Source organism: Anthonomus grandis, chromosome 13 (assembly GCF_022605725.1).
Source record: "Anthonomus grandis grandis chromosome 13, icAntGran1.3, whole genome shotgun sequence".
In the NCBI taxonomy this organism is placed as follows: domain Eukaryota; kingdom Metazoa; phylum Arthropoda; class Insecta; order Coleoptera; family Curculionidae; genus Anthonomus; species Anthonomus grandis.
Window position 1 is genome coordinate 14,837,368 of NC_065558.1, and position 15,140 is coordinate 14,852,507.

The 15,140-nt window shown below is 32.2% G+C and overlaps 3 protein-coding genes across 7 annotated transcripts in view; 1 reads left to right on the top strand and 2 right to left on the bottom strand.

The window, feature by feature from the left end:
* The window catches only part of LOC126743777 (homeobox protein six1), a 68,350-nt gene extending 61,569 nt beyond the window's left edge, over nucleotides 1-6,781 (top strand). For all 3 annotated transcript variants that reach the window (XM_050451000.1, XM_050450998.1, XM_050450999.1), the window contains exon 5: nucleotides 5,984-6,781. In XM_050451000.1, coding sequence (XP_050306957.1) covers nucleotides 5,984-6,191 — 208 coding nt within the window. In that variant the 3' untranslated portion in view covers nucleotides 6,192-6,781. The remainder of the gene's footprint in view (nucleotides 1-5,983) is intronic.
* Nucleotides 6,782-7,651: 870 nt separating this feature from the next.
* On the bottom strand, nucleotides 7,652-9,246 carry LOC126743778 (uncharacterized). Its single transcript, XM_050451001.1, has 2 exons — nucleotides 8,933-9,246; nucleotides 7,652-8,875 (listed from the first exon to the last, which is right to left on the bottom strand). Exons 1-2 carry the CDS (start codon nucleotides 9,170-9,172, stop codon nucleotides 8,588-8,590), a joined length of 528 nt encoding a protein of 175 aa, XP_050306958.1. The 5' UTR covers nucleotides 9,173-9,246; the 3' UTR covers nucleotides 7,652-8,587.
* Nucleotides 9,247-11,412: 2,166 nt separating this feature from the next.
* The window catches only part of LOC126743541 (DNA topoisomerase I, mitochondrial), a 44,878-nt gene continuing 41,150 nt past the window's right edge, over nucleotides 11,413-15,140 (bottom strand). For all 3 annotated transcript variants that reach the window (XM_050450675.1, XM_050450676.1, XM_050450677.1), the window contains one exon: nucleotides 11,413-12,180. In XM_050450675.1, the coding sequence (XP_050306632.1) occupies nucleotides 11,983-12,180 (198 nt within the window). In that variant the 3' untranslated portion in view covers nucleotides 11,413-11,982. The remainder of the gene's footprint in view (nucleotides 12,181-15,140) is intronic.

Sequence of the window (15,140 nt, forward strand, 5' to 3'; positions counted from 1 at the left end):
AATGGTGAAAACAGAAAAAAAATTGAACATCGCGTTTTCGAGAAAATGTGAAAAATGTACTTTTGTAACGGAATCCCCTGTATATGTTTACATAAATCAAAAGATAATAATTTTCTTAATAAAAAAGTTTATTTACACTAATAGCCTAAACCTAAAAATAACAAAGTTATAGCGATATTAATAATTTTGTCAAATTTAGGCAAGTTGGCTTTGAAATAAATAACATCAAGTAAAACTACTAATTTACAATAAATGAGCAAAAACATCGCCATCTTGTTCAATACATTTCTGAGCACACTTAAGCACACGTCTTGTAGCTTTTAAGATTGATCTTCTATCTATTGATCCAAATATTTGCCTAATATGTGTTTGAAGTTCATCAACGGTTCTGGTTTTTTTTATACACTTCATTTTATATTATGTAACCCCAAAAATAAAAATCTAGAGGGGTTAGGTCTGGTGACCTAGGTGGCCAACGAATCGGGCCACGTGTCGCAATCCATTTATCGTCAAACAGTCTATTAAGTAATATTCTTACATCATTTAGTTGATGAGGAGGTGCTCCATCCTGTTGAAAATAGATTTGTTGCCGTCTCTCCAAGTTAACATTATCCAAATAATCTTCCAGCGCTCCAGATAATATGAGATCAACATATCTCCTTCCAGTCAAAGTGCCATCATAAAACACAGGTCCTATTACTTGGCTTCCTATTAAGCCGCACCAAACGTTTATACTAAATTGATTTTGAGGATTTCTGGGATCAGTAAGGAAAAGATTTTCTTGGGACCAATAGTGTACATTTTTACAGTTAAACATACCTTTGTTTGAAAAATTAGCTTCGTCGCTCCAAATTATACGGTTTAAAATATTATCATTAGCTTCATATGCGTTACGTAACCAGTTGCAAAAAGCAAGTCTGGACTATTATCTTTTGATTTATGTAAAAATATACAGGGGATTCCATTTAACAAAAGTACATTTTTCACATTTTCTCGAAAACGCGATGTTCAATTTTTTTTTCTGTTTTCACCATTTTAATCAACAGAAAAAATCCTACTAGTTTGCTAATTTAACCGACCCTGTATTTAAATATTAACAAAGATACCAATAGTGCCGACTTAATCGGAGGCATCCTGTATATTACCACATAATATAAATCATTTGTATTGGGTTTTGGCTTAAAAATAAAATGTAGGTATAGATATAACTTGCTCTAAAAGTACATATAAAAAACTAAAAATAAATATTATCTTTCATAAGTAAATATCCATATACTTTCATAAAAACACATCATGAGGAACCGTCTTCATAAACGTAGAATAGGGGATCTTAGAAATCATTCTAAGTAAAAACTTGAATGTGAATATATGTGTGAAATACCAATATAAGTGAAATAATACTATTAATAGACTATTAAAAAAAAAGAAAACTGGAGGTTTGTCCATTATTGTCCTAACAGGACTTATTTTATGTTTTGTTGGCAGGAAAATTATTAATGTCTTTATTGAAAATTAATTAATTATTAATTATTAGCTAGATTAGTTTCCGATATAGCAATACTGTCGCGTTGAAGAAGGCAGCACCCATTATATATTATCTCATGTGATATAAAATAAGTGATGTAAAAATGGTATTTGCTTAATACAATAAAATTATGCAAAATGTTCAAAATTAGTATCAAGAAATCTATTAAATATTTAATTTACCTAAAAATGCTTCTTATTAGGTCGGTACCTTTACTCTAATGAAGTGCGTTGATAAAAGTACAGTTCATAAACGGTAATATTACTTATATTCAACGCATACTCTATTATTAATAAATATTTATAATGTAAATATTTCTTGACGACGTCACTGGTAGTGATTCCTTGTGTCGGTGGCATCAACAATGGGATCGAGTGGCGTTGCCATGTCATTACCTTTTTCTTCAAAATACATTTGCTACATTTATTTAACGTTAAATATCGACGTCATTAAAGTTTTTTTATCAAATTTTATTTAAAAAAATGTTTGATATTTTATTCAGGACGAACAGTAGTATTATTTTGTGTTTGTCAAATTAAGTGACAAATCTTTATCAGATTTTGAAGTGTTTTCTTGCGATTTTGACATAAGCATTTGGCGTCATTATATCAGAGATGTTGCAAGCAAAGAAACTGCCCACGGTATGCTACTTCTAGCCTTTCAGTATTCTAAACTAAGAACCTTCAGCTGGAATTACTTTTTTAGCCATTTTAAAGCATACTCACATTTATCTTTTGTAACTCAGTAAGTCTACCGAGTAAAAGCCTTGGTCATGATTTTGCAGATCATTTATGTATGATAGAAAAAATACAGTTGCCAACACTGTCTCTTGAGGAAATTAGAAAATATGATACGCTTATTATGTTTCAAGTATATTCAGTTTTGTATATTTTTTCCTTGAATATTTTTAAAACATATGTTCTATTTCGTCATAAGAATGTGATATAGGTATACATTTTTGATAGTAAAATAGATAATATGAAATTGAGTAATGTCGCATTACCTCAATTCAATTCAACTAGGACTGGCTATGGACGGGCATTTTTTATTTCTGAATATTATATACATATTCCTGAGCTCGTTTCTGGAAAAAACTAATTAGGGAAATACTAAGGTGTTAATGCTGAATGTACAAAAGTGGTCGATTCTTTCAGTCATACACAATAATAATGAAAAACCCTGTATATAATCTGTAATATTACGCACTTTTATTCAAGATTAAGTACCAACGATCAGCCTTAACGAGTACGTCCGACTTAATTAAAAACCGCAAACAGCACTAGTAGAAATCAACACTGGCAGAATAGTATCGATTACGCATTACAAGAAGTGACATTGAATGGAAGTAACTCGATATTGACCTGGGGTAACTTTCTGGTTTCGCTTAGTGGCTAAAAGGCTTTTTTCTGACAGAAAGTCATAAAAGAATTAGAGTCTATAGGTACCACAACGCCTATAGGACTAAAGTAAATATTTTTAAAATAAATAATGTTTTAATGGAGTTTTCCATTGAACACATCATATAAAATGGATCTTAGACGGGGATCCTATACATGTGTATTCAAGAAAAGTTGTTAATTTATCAAAAAAATATAAGTTTTTCATTACCACTTTTAAATCTCTACATTCTCTTACTACCCTGTTATTACATATTTAAGTATAATATGATCTTTTATTCTCATTTTAACCTTGTCTACCTTTATAACTATTTTAACGAATTCACTTGGAATTTTTCTACAATATTAAAAAATCGTTCTGGATATGATTATTTCACATACAATTAAAATAATAATAATAGAAATGCCACACAATGAAAAATCTAAAAATACAGACACAGACACCTGCAGAAAATGTCAACAATACAGGCAATAAGAGAGACAATAGACTACTATAAGCGGATGTAAATTATTTGCAGGAATATACAGTGTGACATAATACGCAGCTAAAATCGTCCACCAACAGCTCGATGATTAATCACTGAAATACCCACAAACAAAAACAATCCTATCCAGAGACAATACTAGAGGATAACATTTACTAAAGAAGAACGGAGCTTCTTATCTGATCGACTTTACAGTACCTACTAATGCAAACATACGACGGAACGAAGAAGAAGAAATTTAGACACCATGGAAATAAAACAATGTATAAAGTAATACCTAGTTATGGCACCCACTGGAGTCACCCCTAAGTCCGTCACAGAAAACATAAATAAAATGAATCTTGACCCAGCTATCCTTACACAGTTCCAAAAAGCAACAACACTGTAGAACTGTAACCTGGTCAGAAAATTTCTTAACCACTCCATATAACCACAATAGACCTTGAGGCTCCGTGGTAATACTCGTAGCATAGAGATGAAAACCAGGCAACATCAACAACCAGCCTGAGATTAAAACAGTTAAGAATAATAGTAATCCATATCGTACAGAATATGGATTTAACATTAAAGCTAATAGAAATTTCAGTTATCTAAGTCTTCCATTTATATGCAGGAAGCAAGAAACAGATTAATGAGCTTCTTAAAATTAGAGGCACTTTTTCTACCGATATAAATATGGACTTTTGTTTTGAGAATTGTAAAATTCTAAACATCGAAGGAGGAAAAATAATTAATGGTGATACAGAGCTTCCCAATGGAGACATGATTCGAGCAATAGAGATAGGTGAAACTTACAAGTTTTTGGGCTTCTAATAGGCTAGACTTGACGCCCAGAAACAGGGGAAGTCAAGAGATACTGAACAATATAAACGAGTTAAGTTGCTCATGCAATCTGAACTGCCATCAACACATATGCTTTCCCTGCTCCGACATATTCCTGCGGCATTTTCAAATGAAGCAATATATAACTAGAGGAAATACAAAGGACAATACGCATCAAGCTTACATAGTCGGAAAATTATTATCTAAGGTCTTTAACTCTTAGAAAGACATTGCCAAGGAGAAAAGGTGGATGCGGATTGATTACCTGGAGCGGGATGCAAACCAGGTGAATAAACTGAGAGAATTATTTGTCAGAAAGGCAAAATCGTCTGAACTCCGTTATCCTAATGTCACCTGGTAAGTAATGCCTTGGATTTATCAATTCTGTCCGATGCGTAGAATCAAGAACAATAGTGCCAAAGAGAACTTCATGGAATATAATATAACGAACTCAATCAACTATAACCAGATAAAGAGGCATCTCATAGATGGTTGATAAACGGATAACCTATTCTTGAAACTAAGGGTTTTATGACAACTTCTCAGGACCAAGTCATTAGTGCAAATAATTACAAAAAAAATATAATGGAAGATACCAATGCCAAAAACTAATAAATGTAGGAAATGCCATTAGAAAACCGAGACTATTAAGCATATAACATCAGATAAATTGTATATATTGTACATTAGGAACTTGCAAGCAAATACGGTCTGCTCAATGCGTAAGAACAGCCAGTTTTAGAAATTTATTGTTTTATGATGTTGTAGGATCGGCCTATTCTCACTGCTTGAGTGGTACTAAATAAAATGGATAATCAAGTATTTCTGTTTGGCGTTGCTTGTCCAAATAATAACAACATAATGGATAAACACTAACAGGCTTATTATGCAAATCTTGCCATAGAAATCAAATAAATGTGACATGTAAATAGCATAATCAATTTGAGCGAGGTTCAATTAAAATAAAATACTTGTAGGAGAGTAGCTAAGATGGAAAAAATACAACATTTTATTTAGGGTCTGTAATCATGGCCATAATTACATACTTAAGTACCTTTAGAAATATTTAAAAATTTAATTAAATTTCGGATTTAAGGTATCTTAAGGTGAACTCTAATATATCACTTTGGTGAAGGTACCTTGCCCTTTAGAATGGTGAAAATTGATACAGCAAACTACATTTTGTTACTCGAATAAGAAAAAAATATGTACTAAAAGAATACAAAACACGATCTGTTAACACCTAAATCTAATGATATCATTAAATAAAAAAGGCCCAAGAGAATATTTCAACAAATAATAAAGTGACTATAAAGGCAGCTAACATCCATCCACCCCCTGTCGTTGCCTCCCTCGGGTGTCTCAAACTTGTGGGGCTTCGCTCGGCAGGTAATTTGATCCCCCCTTATATTCGTATCGCCTATACAATACTCCTGTTTACCTTTCACTACTGATTAGTTCAATTAAGGTGGATCAACTTCATGGGAAACAGTTTTTGAAATTTCATTTCTAAAAGCCGGTTTGTTTAACTTTTCACCGGGGTCCCGATAGATTTCTATTTCTAGTCTGGATATTCGGGTCGGAGCGGTATCGGATGACGGTATTAGCTGGACCTGGAATCTGAGAATAGATCGGCCAGCTGAAGTTTCTATTTTAAAACCGATACGCACTTAATATGATACCGTGTGCCAGATATGTAAACCACTGCTACGTTGTTTTAAACGTTATTTTTAACAAGTATTTGTTTTTTGCAGTAATCAGTCAATCACGGATGGAAAACCCCATCACATGGACACCAGCGGGTCTGAGAGCGAGTCCGAGAGTCACAAAATGGCTAGTTACAGCCACTCAGGGGGGATGATTGCTCCTCAACTTAATCCTTACCCCAGCCTGACGACAGGAATGGCGCAGCCCTTATATCAAACCCCTACTGGTATCCTGCATGACTACCAGACATTGTGACAGTGGCTTACTGTACCGCCTGAGCCTACCTCCGTTATTCCAAATAACGGTACTAATAGTAACATGTAAAAAAAAGTTAGTTTAATTGAAGCTCTTGGTCTAATGCACACCACGCAAAGCATAAAATACAAGTGCGGCTGTAAAATAGTTATTTCGGCGTAAAACGTCAGCAAATTTTGTATTTTTGTGTATATTTTTTTAAATACGAAATTCACACAATCACCGAGCTTATGTTATTATACTTATCATTACCAGCACTCTCCCGAATTATAATTTTTATTATAATAAAGGAACAAACGGTTTAAAAGACACTCATGGCTTATGCCAGGCAATAGTTTATTCCATATCCAATATCCAAACACATGTGTATAAATAGATTATAAGATTGAATATTTTAGCTCAACAATGACTTTCCAATTCGAATTTGGTTCAATATTGTAGAAAATTGTTTTTAAGGTTAACGGTTATTTTCTTCGATATAAATAGATTTACCTAATTTTATTTTTATCTGTTTATTGTTTTTTGTTATTGAATAAAATTGTTTTATAAAAAAAATGCTGTAAATAAATAAAATGTGATTTTTAACCTAAGCCAGGAAAATTGTTCTTTTTTAACACCCTTAGAAAACCCTTTACATACAAATTATCATTTTTTTCTTTTTTTTTAGTATTTCAAATGCGTTTCACTGCATGCAGTCAAAAAATTCAAAAAATAATTGATTTAAAGCAACCCCAGCCTGTTATAGTCTCTTCAATTTAACCAAGCTGCACGAAATCCGAACCCATACTATACCATTCTTAAAGGAAAACTACCAAGTTTAGTCAAAAGTCTAGAATATTTATTTAAATTGAAAATAGGTTTCACGAGTTTCGCCCTTAAACGCATCATCAGACCCGACTAACAGCTTCTGAAAATCACATCTTTTAAAACAGCAACCTTATAACGTACACACATTACATACACGATGCAAATTTCCATGGTGAATCAATAGTTAAACCTAAACTTTTATGTTTTTAACAACATTGAGGATTTTTAAGGATATTTATAGGAAATATTGTTTATTCTTTAAAAAAATAACTACACGTTTAAGGGTAAAGGATCACAGGATGATCTAACAAATCATCGCCCGATTTCTCTCCTTCCCATACTTTCTAAAATTTTTGAGTCAATTTTAAAAGATCTAACTTTTAAAAGATCTAACTATCTATTTTGAAAAAAAAAAACTATTTATTTAGAAACACCTAATTTGATTTTAGAAGCAAGACATCTACAATATTGGCAATAGAAAGACAAAATATGACGGAAGGATAGGAATTGGGTATGAATTCATATACTTCTTTTTATATCCTCACTAAAGCATTCGATTGTGTCTCTGATGGGATCCTTATCCAGAAATTAAAATTATACCATCTGAATGTTAATAATGTAGAACTAATCGAGTCAGACTTTCAGGATCGCTGCTAGGCTGAAAACGTCCATACAAATAAAAAAAATTGCGGGTGGCTTCCTTTATAAGTATATTTTATTTTATTTATAATAATCTATTTGACTCAGCTCGTATCTCAAAAATTATGACATGAAGAAGTGGGGAAAGCAGTTTAAAAAAATGTTTTTTTGATTTATCATTCATTAAGGATCGATGAAGAATAAAGAATTTAATAGTGAAGAAATAGTCCGTACTTGCAGTGGAGTTGTAGGTTAAGGTAAAATGAAAATCCGCAATCTCTCTCCACTTATTAATTAAACAATTAGTAATTAAAAATTCCCTACATGTTTCGGACACAGTGGTGTCCATCATCAAGGGATAAAAGGTTTAAAATTGGTATTGGATATACGCCCCAGGGTTAGATTCCATGTCAAAAAACCCTCTATTTATTCCACGGATCAACCAGTATGATCCGTGGGTCGGACTTCCTTTACCGTCCTTTTCGGACTCGGAACTTTTAAGTTGGACGTGTACCCACCTTAAGCACACAGCTTAAAAATGTTTATGCCATACTTATGGCTTTTTCCAGGTATATATTGCAAAAAGGATAGTCTTCCTCGAAAAGGAACCATGGATTCATCTATACAAACGGAGTTTCCTGGCACCAAAGCTCCCTGGAAATTTTTGATGGATATTCCTAAAGAGTTTCCAGTTTGAATAATCTGTTTCCCTCTGGACATAACTCATTATCTGAAAAATGTAAACAAGACAGCAAAGCTTCAAATCGACATCGTGATATCTGTATAACTTTATATATATATCAGGTTTATAAATAGAACTAGTGCTCCAAAAATCTTTTAGACGAGGTTTTGGGCTAAGTCCCATCCATATAAGGATTCCAATAAATTTTAACATTTCTTTGTGATTTGTGTCACTCCAGTTGGCGAGAATTGAGTCTTTTGAGATAGACTCATTGACAATACCAGCAATAATCTATGTAGCAATAAGATTTGTTTCGGTTACGAGGTTCAAGGTCAAGCAATTCATCAGAAACTAATAGCCTATAAAAAGAAAGCGGGCTGTCGTCATGACGCGTTTCGACAATCGGACCTAATGTACTATCCTCTTGTGGATTTCGAAATTTATTTAGATTCTCTTCATCAACATCATTCCAAATTACGTTTGGTTCTACTCTTGCCGCTTGAACTTGTGGACCAACTAAATTTATATCTTGATCTTCGTCATCACTACTGGTACCCTAAAAATACACATAATTTTTATTATTGAGGGTATAATATAAAAATACAAATATAACCTGTTGTGGCTGGTCTTGGTTTGTCGGTACTTGAGGTTGCTGTTGATATTTAAATTTTTTATATTTTTGATTATTCTTTTCGGCAGATTCCTCGCTATCATATTCCGAACTCTCAGCGTACCATGGATCTGCATCTGAATCATCAAATGGCTCGTCAATATCGCTAACATCACTTAAAATTTCAGCTAAATTGGCTGAAAGTTCTAACTCCGAAAGAGCACGTTTTTTTCTACCCGGCATATTTGCGCGCGAAAATCGTCACTAGCAAGACGTACAAACACTCGATCACCGAACTGTAAACAAACACTGATCCTAAAAATAATATTTGCCGGTATTTAGGTTAAACGAGATTTTTGCCATATTGCCGGACTTACATAACAATTTTTAACAACCTAGGAAAAAAACTAGTTACCAGAACCTAAAGGTATTAAAAAGCCCATACAAATACGTGTTAACTGTGTTCGGATGAAATACACAGCACGTTGAATACGCCAAATATCCATGTATCAAAAAATATACACACAGGCTAATTTACAAATCTTTTTGCGTATTACTTTTGATACACATAGGGGTTAACGTGTTAAATGTCAGATCAGTATTTTTGCCGATACTCTGTCAACAATACGAACAAATTTTTCCAAGCAATCTTGATAGATTTTTTTTTAAATACATACTTTTTTTTTTTTTTATGGTAAACATGATAATATAATGATACTTATGCGCTTTTATTGGCATCGTTTTTTAAAAGATGTAAAATATCTCAAAAAAAGCGAGTTAGGTTTCTTACTTTGTAAGAAATGTAGACAATAAATAGGAAAACTTCATGAAAGAGAAAAATACAGGGTGTTCCATTTAAAAAAATCGAGTTATTGCATATTTTATTTGAGTAAATTGGTAAATTTATATTAGACACTCTGTATAAAAAAGACTTTAGACTTTTACTGACAGAAAAAGCTGATACCGTAAACTAACTACATTAAAAATTTCGTGTATCTAGATTGAACAGAGCGGTTGTTATAAGAAATTTACTAAACCCCTTAAAACACTAAAAATATCCTAAAAATACGAATTACATGACAACGCCGTAATGAAATTTAAAAAAATTAGGTATCAGTGTAAAGCTCTTGTCCTCAAAAGCACAACGCCATTAAATACAGGGTGTTCAATTTGAAAAAACGACATATTTTTTCGTAACTTATTTTTGACGAACCTTGTATATGTAAAATTATTTTTATTTTGTAGATTTTTGTCAACCTTTTAACCATGTCATATAAGTTTTTTCTACTCTGCATAGTTTAGGCGTTATTTTATTTTAGCCGTACGCCTTGCTGGCGCATCCTGTATATATTTCTAGCCTTCAGACTTACATTTTTACTTGTGTAAACGTTAAACGTGTAATGCAATAATAATAATTTGATATTTTTGTAGTAGTAATAATGTTCTCGCGCTTGTATATCCAAAACTTGTTCTAGAACTTTGGACATTGGTAGCACACTAATTGATCAAAAATGATTATAGTAAATAGGGTTTTCTTTTTTTAAGAACAGGTAATAAAATAACTTCCTTCCAACATTTAGGAAAATAATTGTTTTTAGTCATTCATTACTACTGTGGGTAATATATTCACAAATACGAAAACAACAAAGAAATGTAATGTTGAGACTATCAGATTCAAAATCTTTTATTTTTTTATCATATTATACACCTCATTGTTCTTGTCGGGGGCTCTAAGTCCTTTCCCAACATAATAGATAGAGAATTTAAAAATTTATATGTTATAAATATAAATATATATTATATTATTAATTTATTATTATTATATTATATAAATTTATATTTTATTTCCAAAGGGACTGATTCTGTTTTTATTTTAATTTATCCGGTGATTTAAAGGATGGGGAAGAAATCACAACACACAATTTGTTCTGATAAATTCGACCCGTTTAATGAAATAATAATATCCGAAAAAAAACACAGCTCTTACTTCGGCGGACACTCGGGCAAATACTTCTTAAACTAAAATAAATTCTTAAAGTTTACATCCATAAACCTTTTAGGTCACTATTTATTTAATTTAGTGAAATAGGGCTTTAGAGATCGATAGGGAGTTATTTTACTTAAAAAGAGATTCTTTCACAAAAAGTGGAGATTTAGAGGCATATTTGTGCCAATTTAGCGGGTGAACGATGAGAGCGCGCGTGACTTGCCCTATTAAAATCTTGACGGCCACTCCCTGCCCGAATTGACCAGACATACCCAATCTTATTTTCGGTGTTTTTTTCCAAGATTTGTTAAAAATTAAATTCTAAGTATTATAATTTAGAGGAAACGAGTAGTAATTTGTACAGGGTGAGAGAATTTGAACACTTCTTTACTAGCCTAAAATTGAAAGAACAATTAATATTATTTTCTTTATTGTTGCAATAATAATCTATATTGTCATGCAATTTTGTTTGCAATAGAAAAAAAAACAAGAAACATCTGTCTTACACGTTCATTTATTGACATATTATCTGTAATATACAGACCCTACACTGATCATTTACTTTACAGTAAAAATTAACTATCAGTAAAATGGATTTGACGAATTACAGCATGTAACCCAACCTACTGAAAATAATTTAAAAAGAATGTCTTTAAATAAAATTAGATAAACAATTGTATTTCTTTATTTTACAAAACCTGCGCGCAAAATCACATTCAACATTTAAATTCACACCTAATAATCAAATAATTTATACTTAATATTATATTAAATTGGGTACCTAAGAAGTGGGGGTCAGGACTTTTAAAAAAATTATGTTTACAATACTAGTCGAATGAGATAAAATGAAATTTAACTTTTTAAAAATCCGTCCTATCGAACATGATACATGCGATAATTAAATAAAATAATACACTGGAATTTATTTAGGCTTCCACTAAAATATTATCACTTTGATGAATCTGAAATCTAAGTGACATTGCACCGGACATACAAAAAAAAAACAGTGATGATCGATGGTCCGAAGTTTTCATAAAACTTCTTCAAACAAACAACATTAAAAGTCTTATTTGATTTTATCGAATCGATAGTCGGGCCCGGCCATATCGATTGCCCAACGGAATTTGTCCCTTTGTGTTTTGTTGTAGATTTTCTCGATGGGCACGTCGTATTTTTTACACCACGCCACCGATATCCTCGGATCTAAATAGTTTAGTTTTGATGTGCCTAAAGCTATCGTCTTGTTTTCGTCTCGATCCGTTTCCTACGGATAAAATTGTAGAATTAAATAAAGGGTAAATTTACATATGTCATAAAAAGAATACATATTTATATTGCTACGGCATCTGCAAGACGTAAAATTTTGAGAATATTAAAAAATATAAAATACGTAAGACGTTTAGGGGAGAGTTTAACGAATCTTACAAAATCTTCCGCAGGGGTAGGGAGGAAGTTATCAAGTGTTACCTAAGAAAAAAATCACAATGTTTTAACATAAAAAAAAATTAGTTTAATTACGTACACAAATTTTTTTAGCGAAAATTACCTCAAAAAAATCTTAAATAAATCTCCAAAGGACGCATAATGTAATACTAAAATTTTTTAGGATGATTTTTTCAGTAGACAATATTTAGAAACTGTATGTGTATCCATATCATTCGCCTCTTATTCCAATACAATTTAGTCATTAAAAATATTTTTAAAGAGAAACAATTCACTTTATTTTCAAATCCAATGGATACAAATACCTTACAATGCGTGGGTAGAATGCAATACTCAAAATTATCGCCAAATTTGTAACACTGAAATAAATAAGTTTAAAAAAAGGAATAGTTAATATAAAAGTAATTCAAAAGATTCGATTTATTGAATGTGTTATTACCAAAACTAAAAAATTAAAACAGGGAGCTATGACGAAAAAAACTGAAAGAATCAATTTTAAAATCTATATAGAAGTCAGAAGTATATAGTTATGGGTACATTATAATTAATGTAATGTTTTTCTTCAAAAACACTCAATTTTCAGGAATTTGGTACTATTCACACCAACCCAACTTGGAAATTGAAAAATCACGTGAGCAAAATTTTGACTAAAATATCGCCTACTTGGGCAAAAACCATCGATGTCCAAGAAAGTTTTATCAAAATAGGCAATGTCTCTCAAAATACCTGCCTAAAAATTTAGCGCTTAAGGATACGGTAATACACTTTTCTGTGAACAATATATAAATATGTAATTATATTACTGAGAAAGATAATTCATCTATAATCTTATATACAGTATATTTTAAAAAAAGTTCAACATTATTAGCTTTCTTCTGAACCATTTCCCAGAATTCCATTCTTCGCTATTAACAATCGAGATATACAGGGTGTTGCGGGAGGAAAGGGAAATATTTTGGGAGCATATTCAGAAGGTCAAAATAAGATAAATTAACCCATATGATAATTATACTACTTAATACGATTCTTAATCGTTTCTGAATTACGTAATGCCTCACACATTTACCCATAGGGAGTATGCTGACATGATATTCGTGTATGGTTTCTGTAATGGTAGCGCATTAGGTTGATGAATACCGACGTCATTTTCCAAATCGAAGAATTCCTAATCAAAAAGTTTTTCAGACAGTTTTTGCAAATGCTCAGGAAACAGGAAGGTTTCCAAGCGAAGAATTAATTTTGAACAAGAGGCGGGACTAAATGTGGAAAATGAAGAAAATGTTCTGGATATGGCTGAAGAGAACCCGGGTATTAGTACGAGGTGGATTACAAAAGAACTTCGATTAGCATCACATGTGGACGTTTTAAAGACACTTACGAAGAACGGTTTTAAGCCTCTCCGGTTCAACATCTTCAAGAGGGTGATTATGGCTTAAGGGTTCAATTTTGCGAATGGATCCAACAAAATTGAGGCCTACATAAATACATTTTATTTAGCGATGAAGCTCATTTTACCCGCAATGGAATTATTAACCGACACAATGAACATCGGTAGTCAGATGAAAATCCTCATGCCACGTTTAAACGAAACTTTCAACATCGAATCAGTGTTAACGTGTGGTGTGGAATGCTGAACGACCAGTTGTTTGGTCCTTTTGTATTAGATAAACGTCTTACTGGAGAAGGATATTTATGCTTTTTGGAAGACCATTTAATACACATGTTGGATGATGTTCCGCTAATAGTTCGACACTGAATGTATTTTCAACACGATGGAGCCCCGCCTCATTTTAGTCGCCGAGTGCGTAATTTCTTAGACAATGGTTTTTCTGATCGTTGGATTGGCAGAGGAGGACCTCAAGTTTAGCCTTTGAGGTCACCAGACTTAAATCCACTGGATTATTGTCTCTGAGGGTGGATGAAAGCTCTAGTGTACGAAACACCAGTAGAAACCGTAGAAGGACTCCACAATCAAATTTTGAATGCTTTAAATATTATTAAAAACAATCCCCAAGCAATTAAACCTGCTGCAGCTTGCCTTGAAGTTGATGGGGGTATTTTCGAAAACATTTTAAATTAGAGTGGAATTTTGTTTTTTCACTAGTATTTGTTTGTGTTGCTTTTAAAATAAAATATATTACAAAAAAAAACGATTATTTTAGAAACTGTTGAGAATCGGATTAAAACATATGGGTTAATTTATCTTATTTTGACCTTCTGAACATGTTCACAAAATATTTCCCTTTCCTCCCGAAACACCCTGTATATCCTGAGTTTAGAAGTTTTTGTTTAAAAAATTTGTAAGTGTTTTTTCTTACAAACAATCTTATAATTAACCCATAAGTTTTGGTCACAGTTGAATTTTAAATACCCAATTCCTCTACAACACGTCTTGTACTGGATCGTGTCGAATTCCACGGCACTCAAACAAGCCGTTCGTTCGTCTTTCTGATATCTTTCGACAAGCCATTCTTGTTTAATGTTTCATTTAGTGTAACAAAAACATTTTTCAAGATAGACAACAACATTTAAAATGGTTTTTTGTACAAGGAATGGGTCTTATAAGTCCACTGAAAATAAATTCCTACATTCTCTACACTCTGTAGCCGTTTAATTATTTGTACTCATTTATTTATTTCAACTCTTTCAGGAGGAGTATAAACAGCCATGGTGAAATAAAATAATAACAGTCACACAGCAAATAATAACTTTTTCGGGAGATAGGGAGGTTTTGGCATGCGTTTATAAGCAATCCGAAGCCGAGCAATCTGATGATACAGA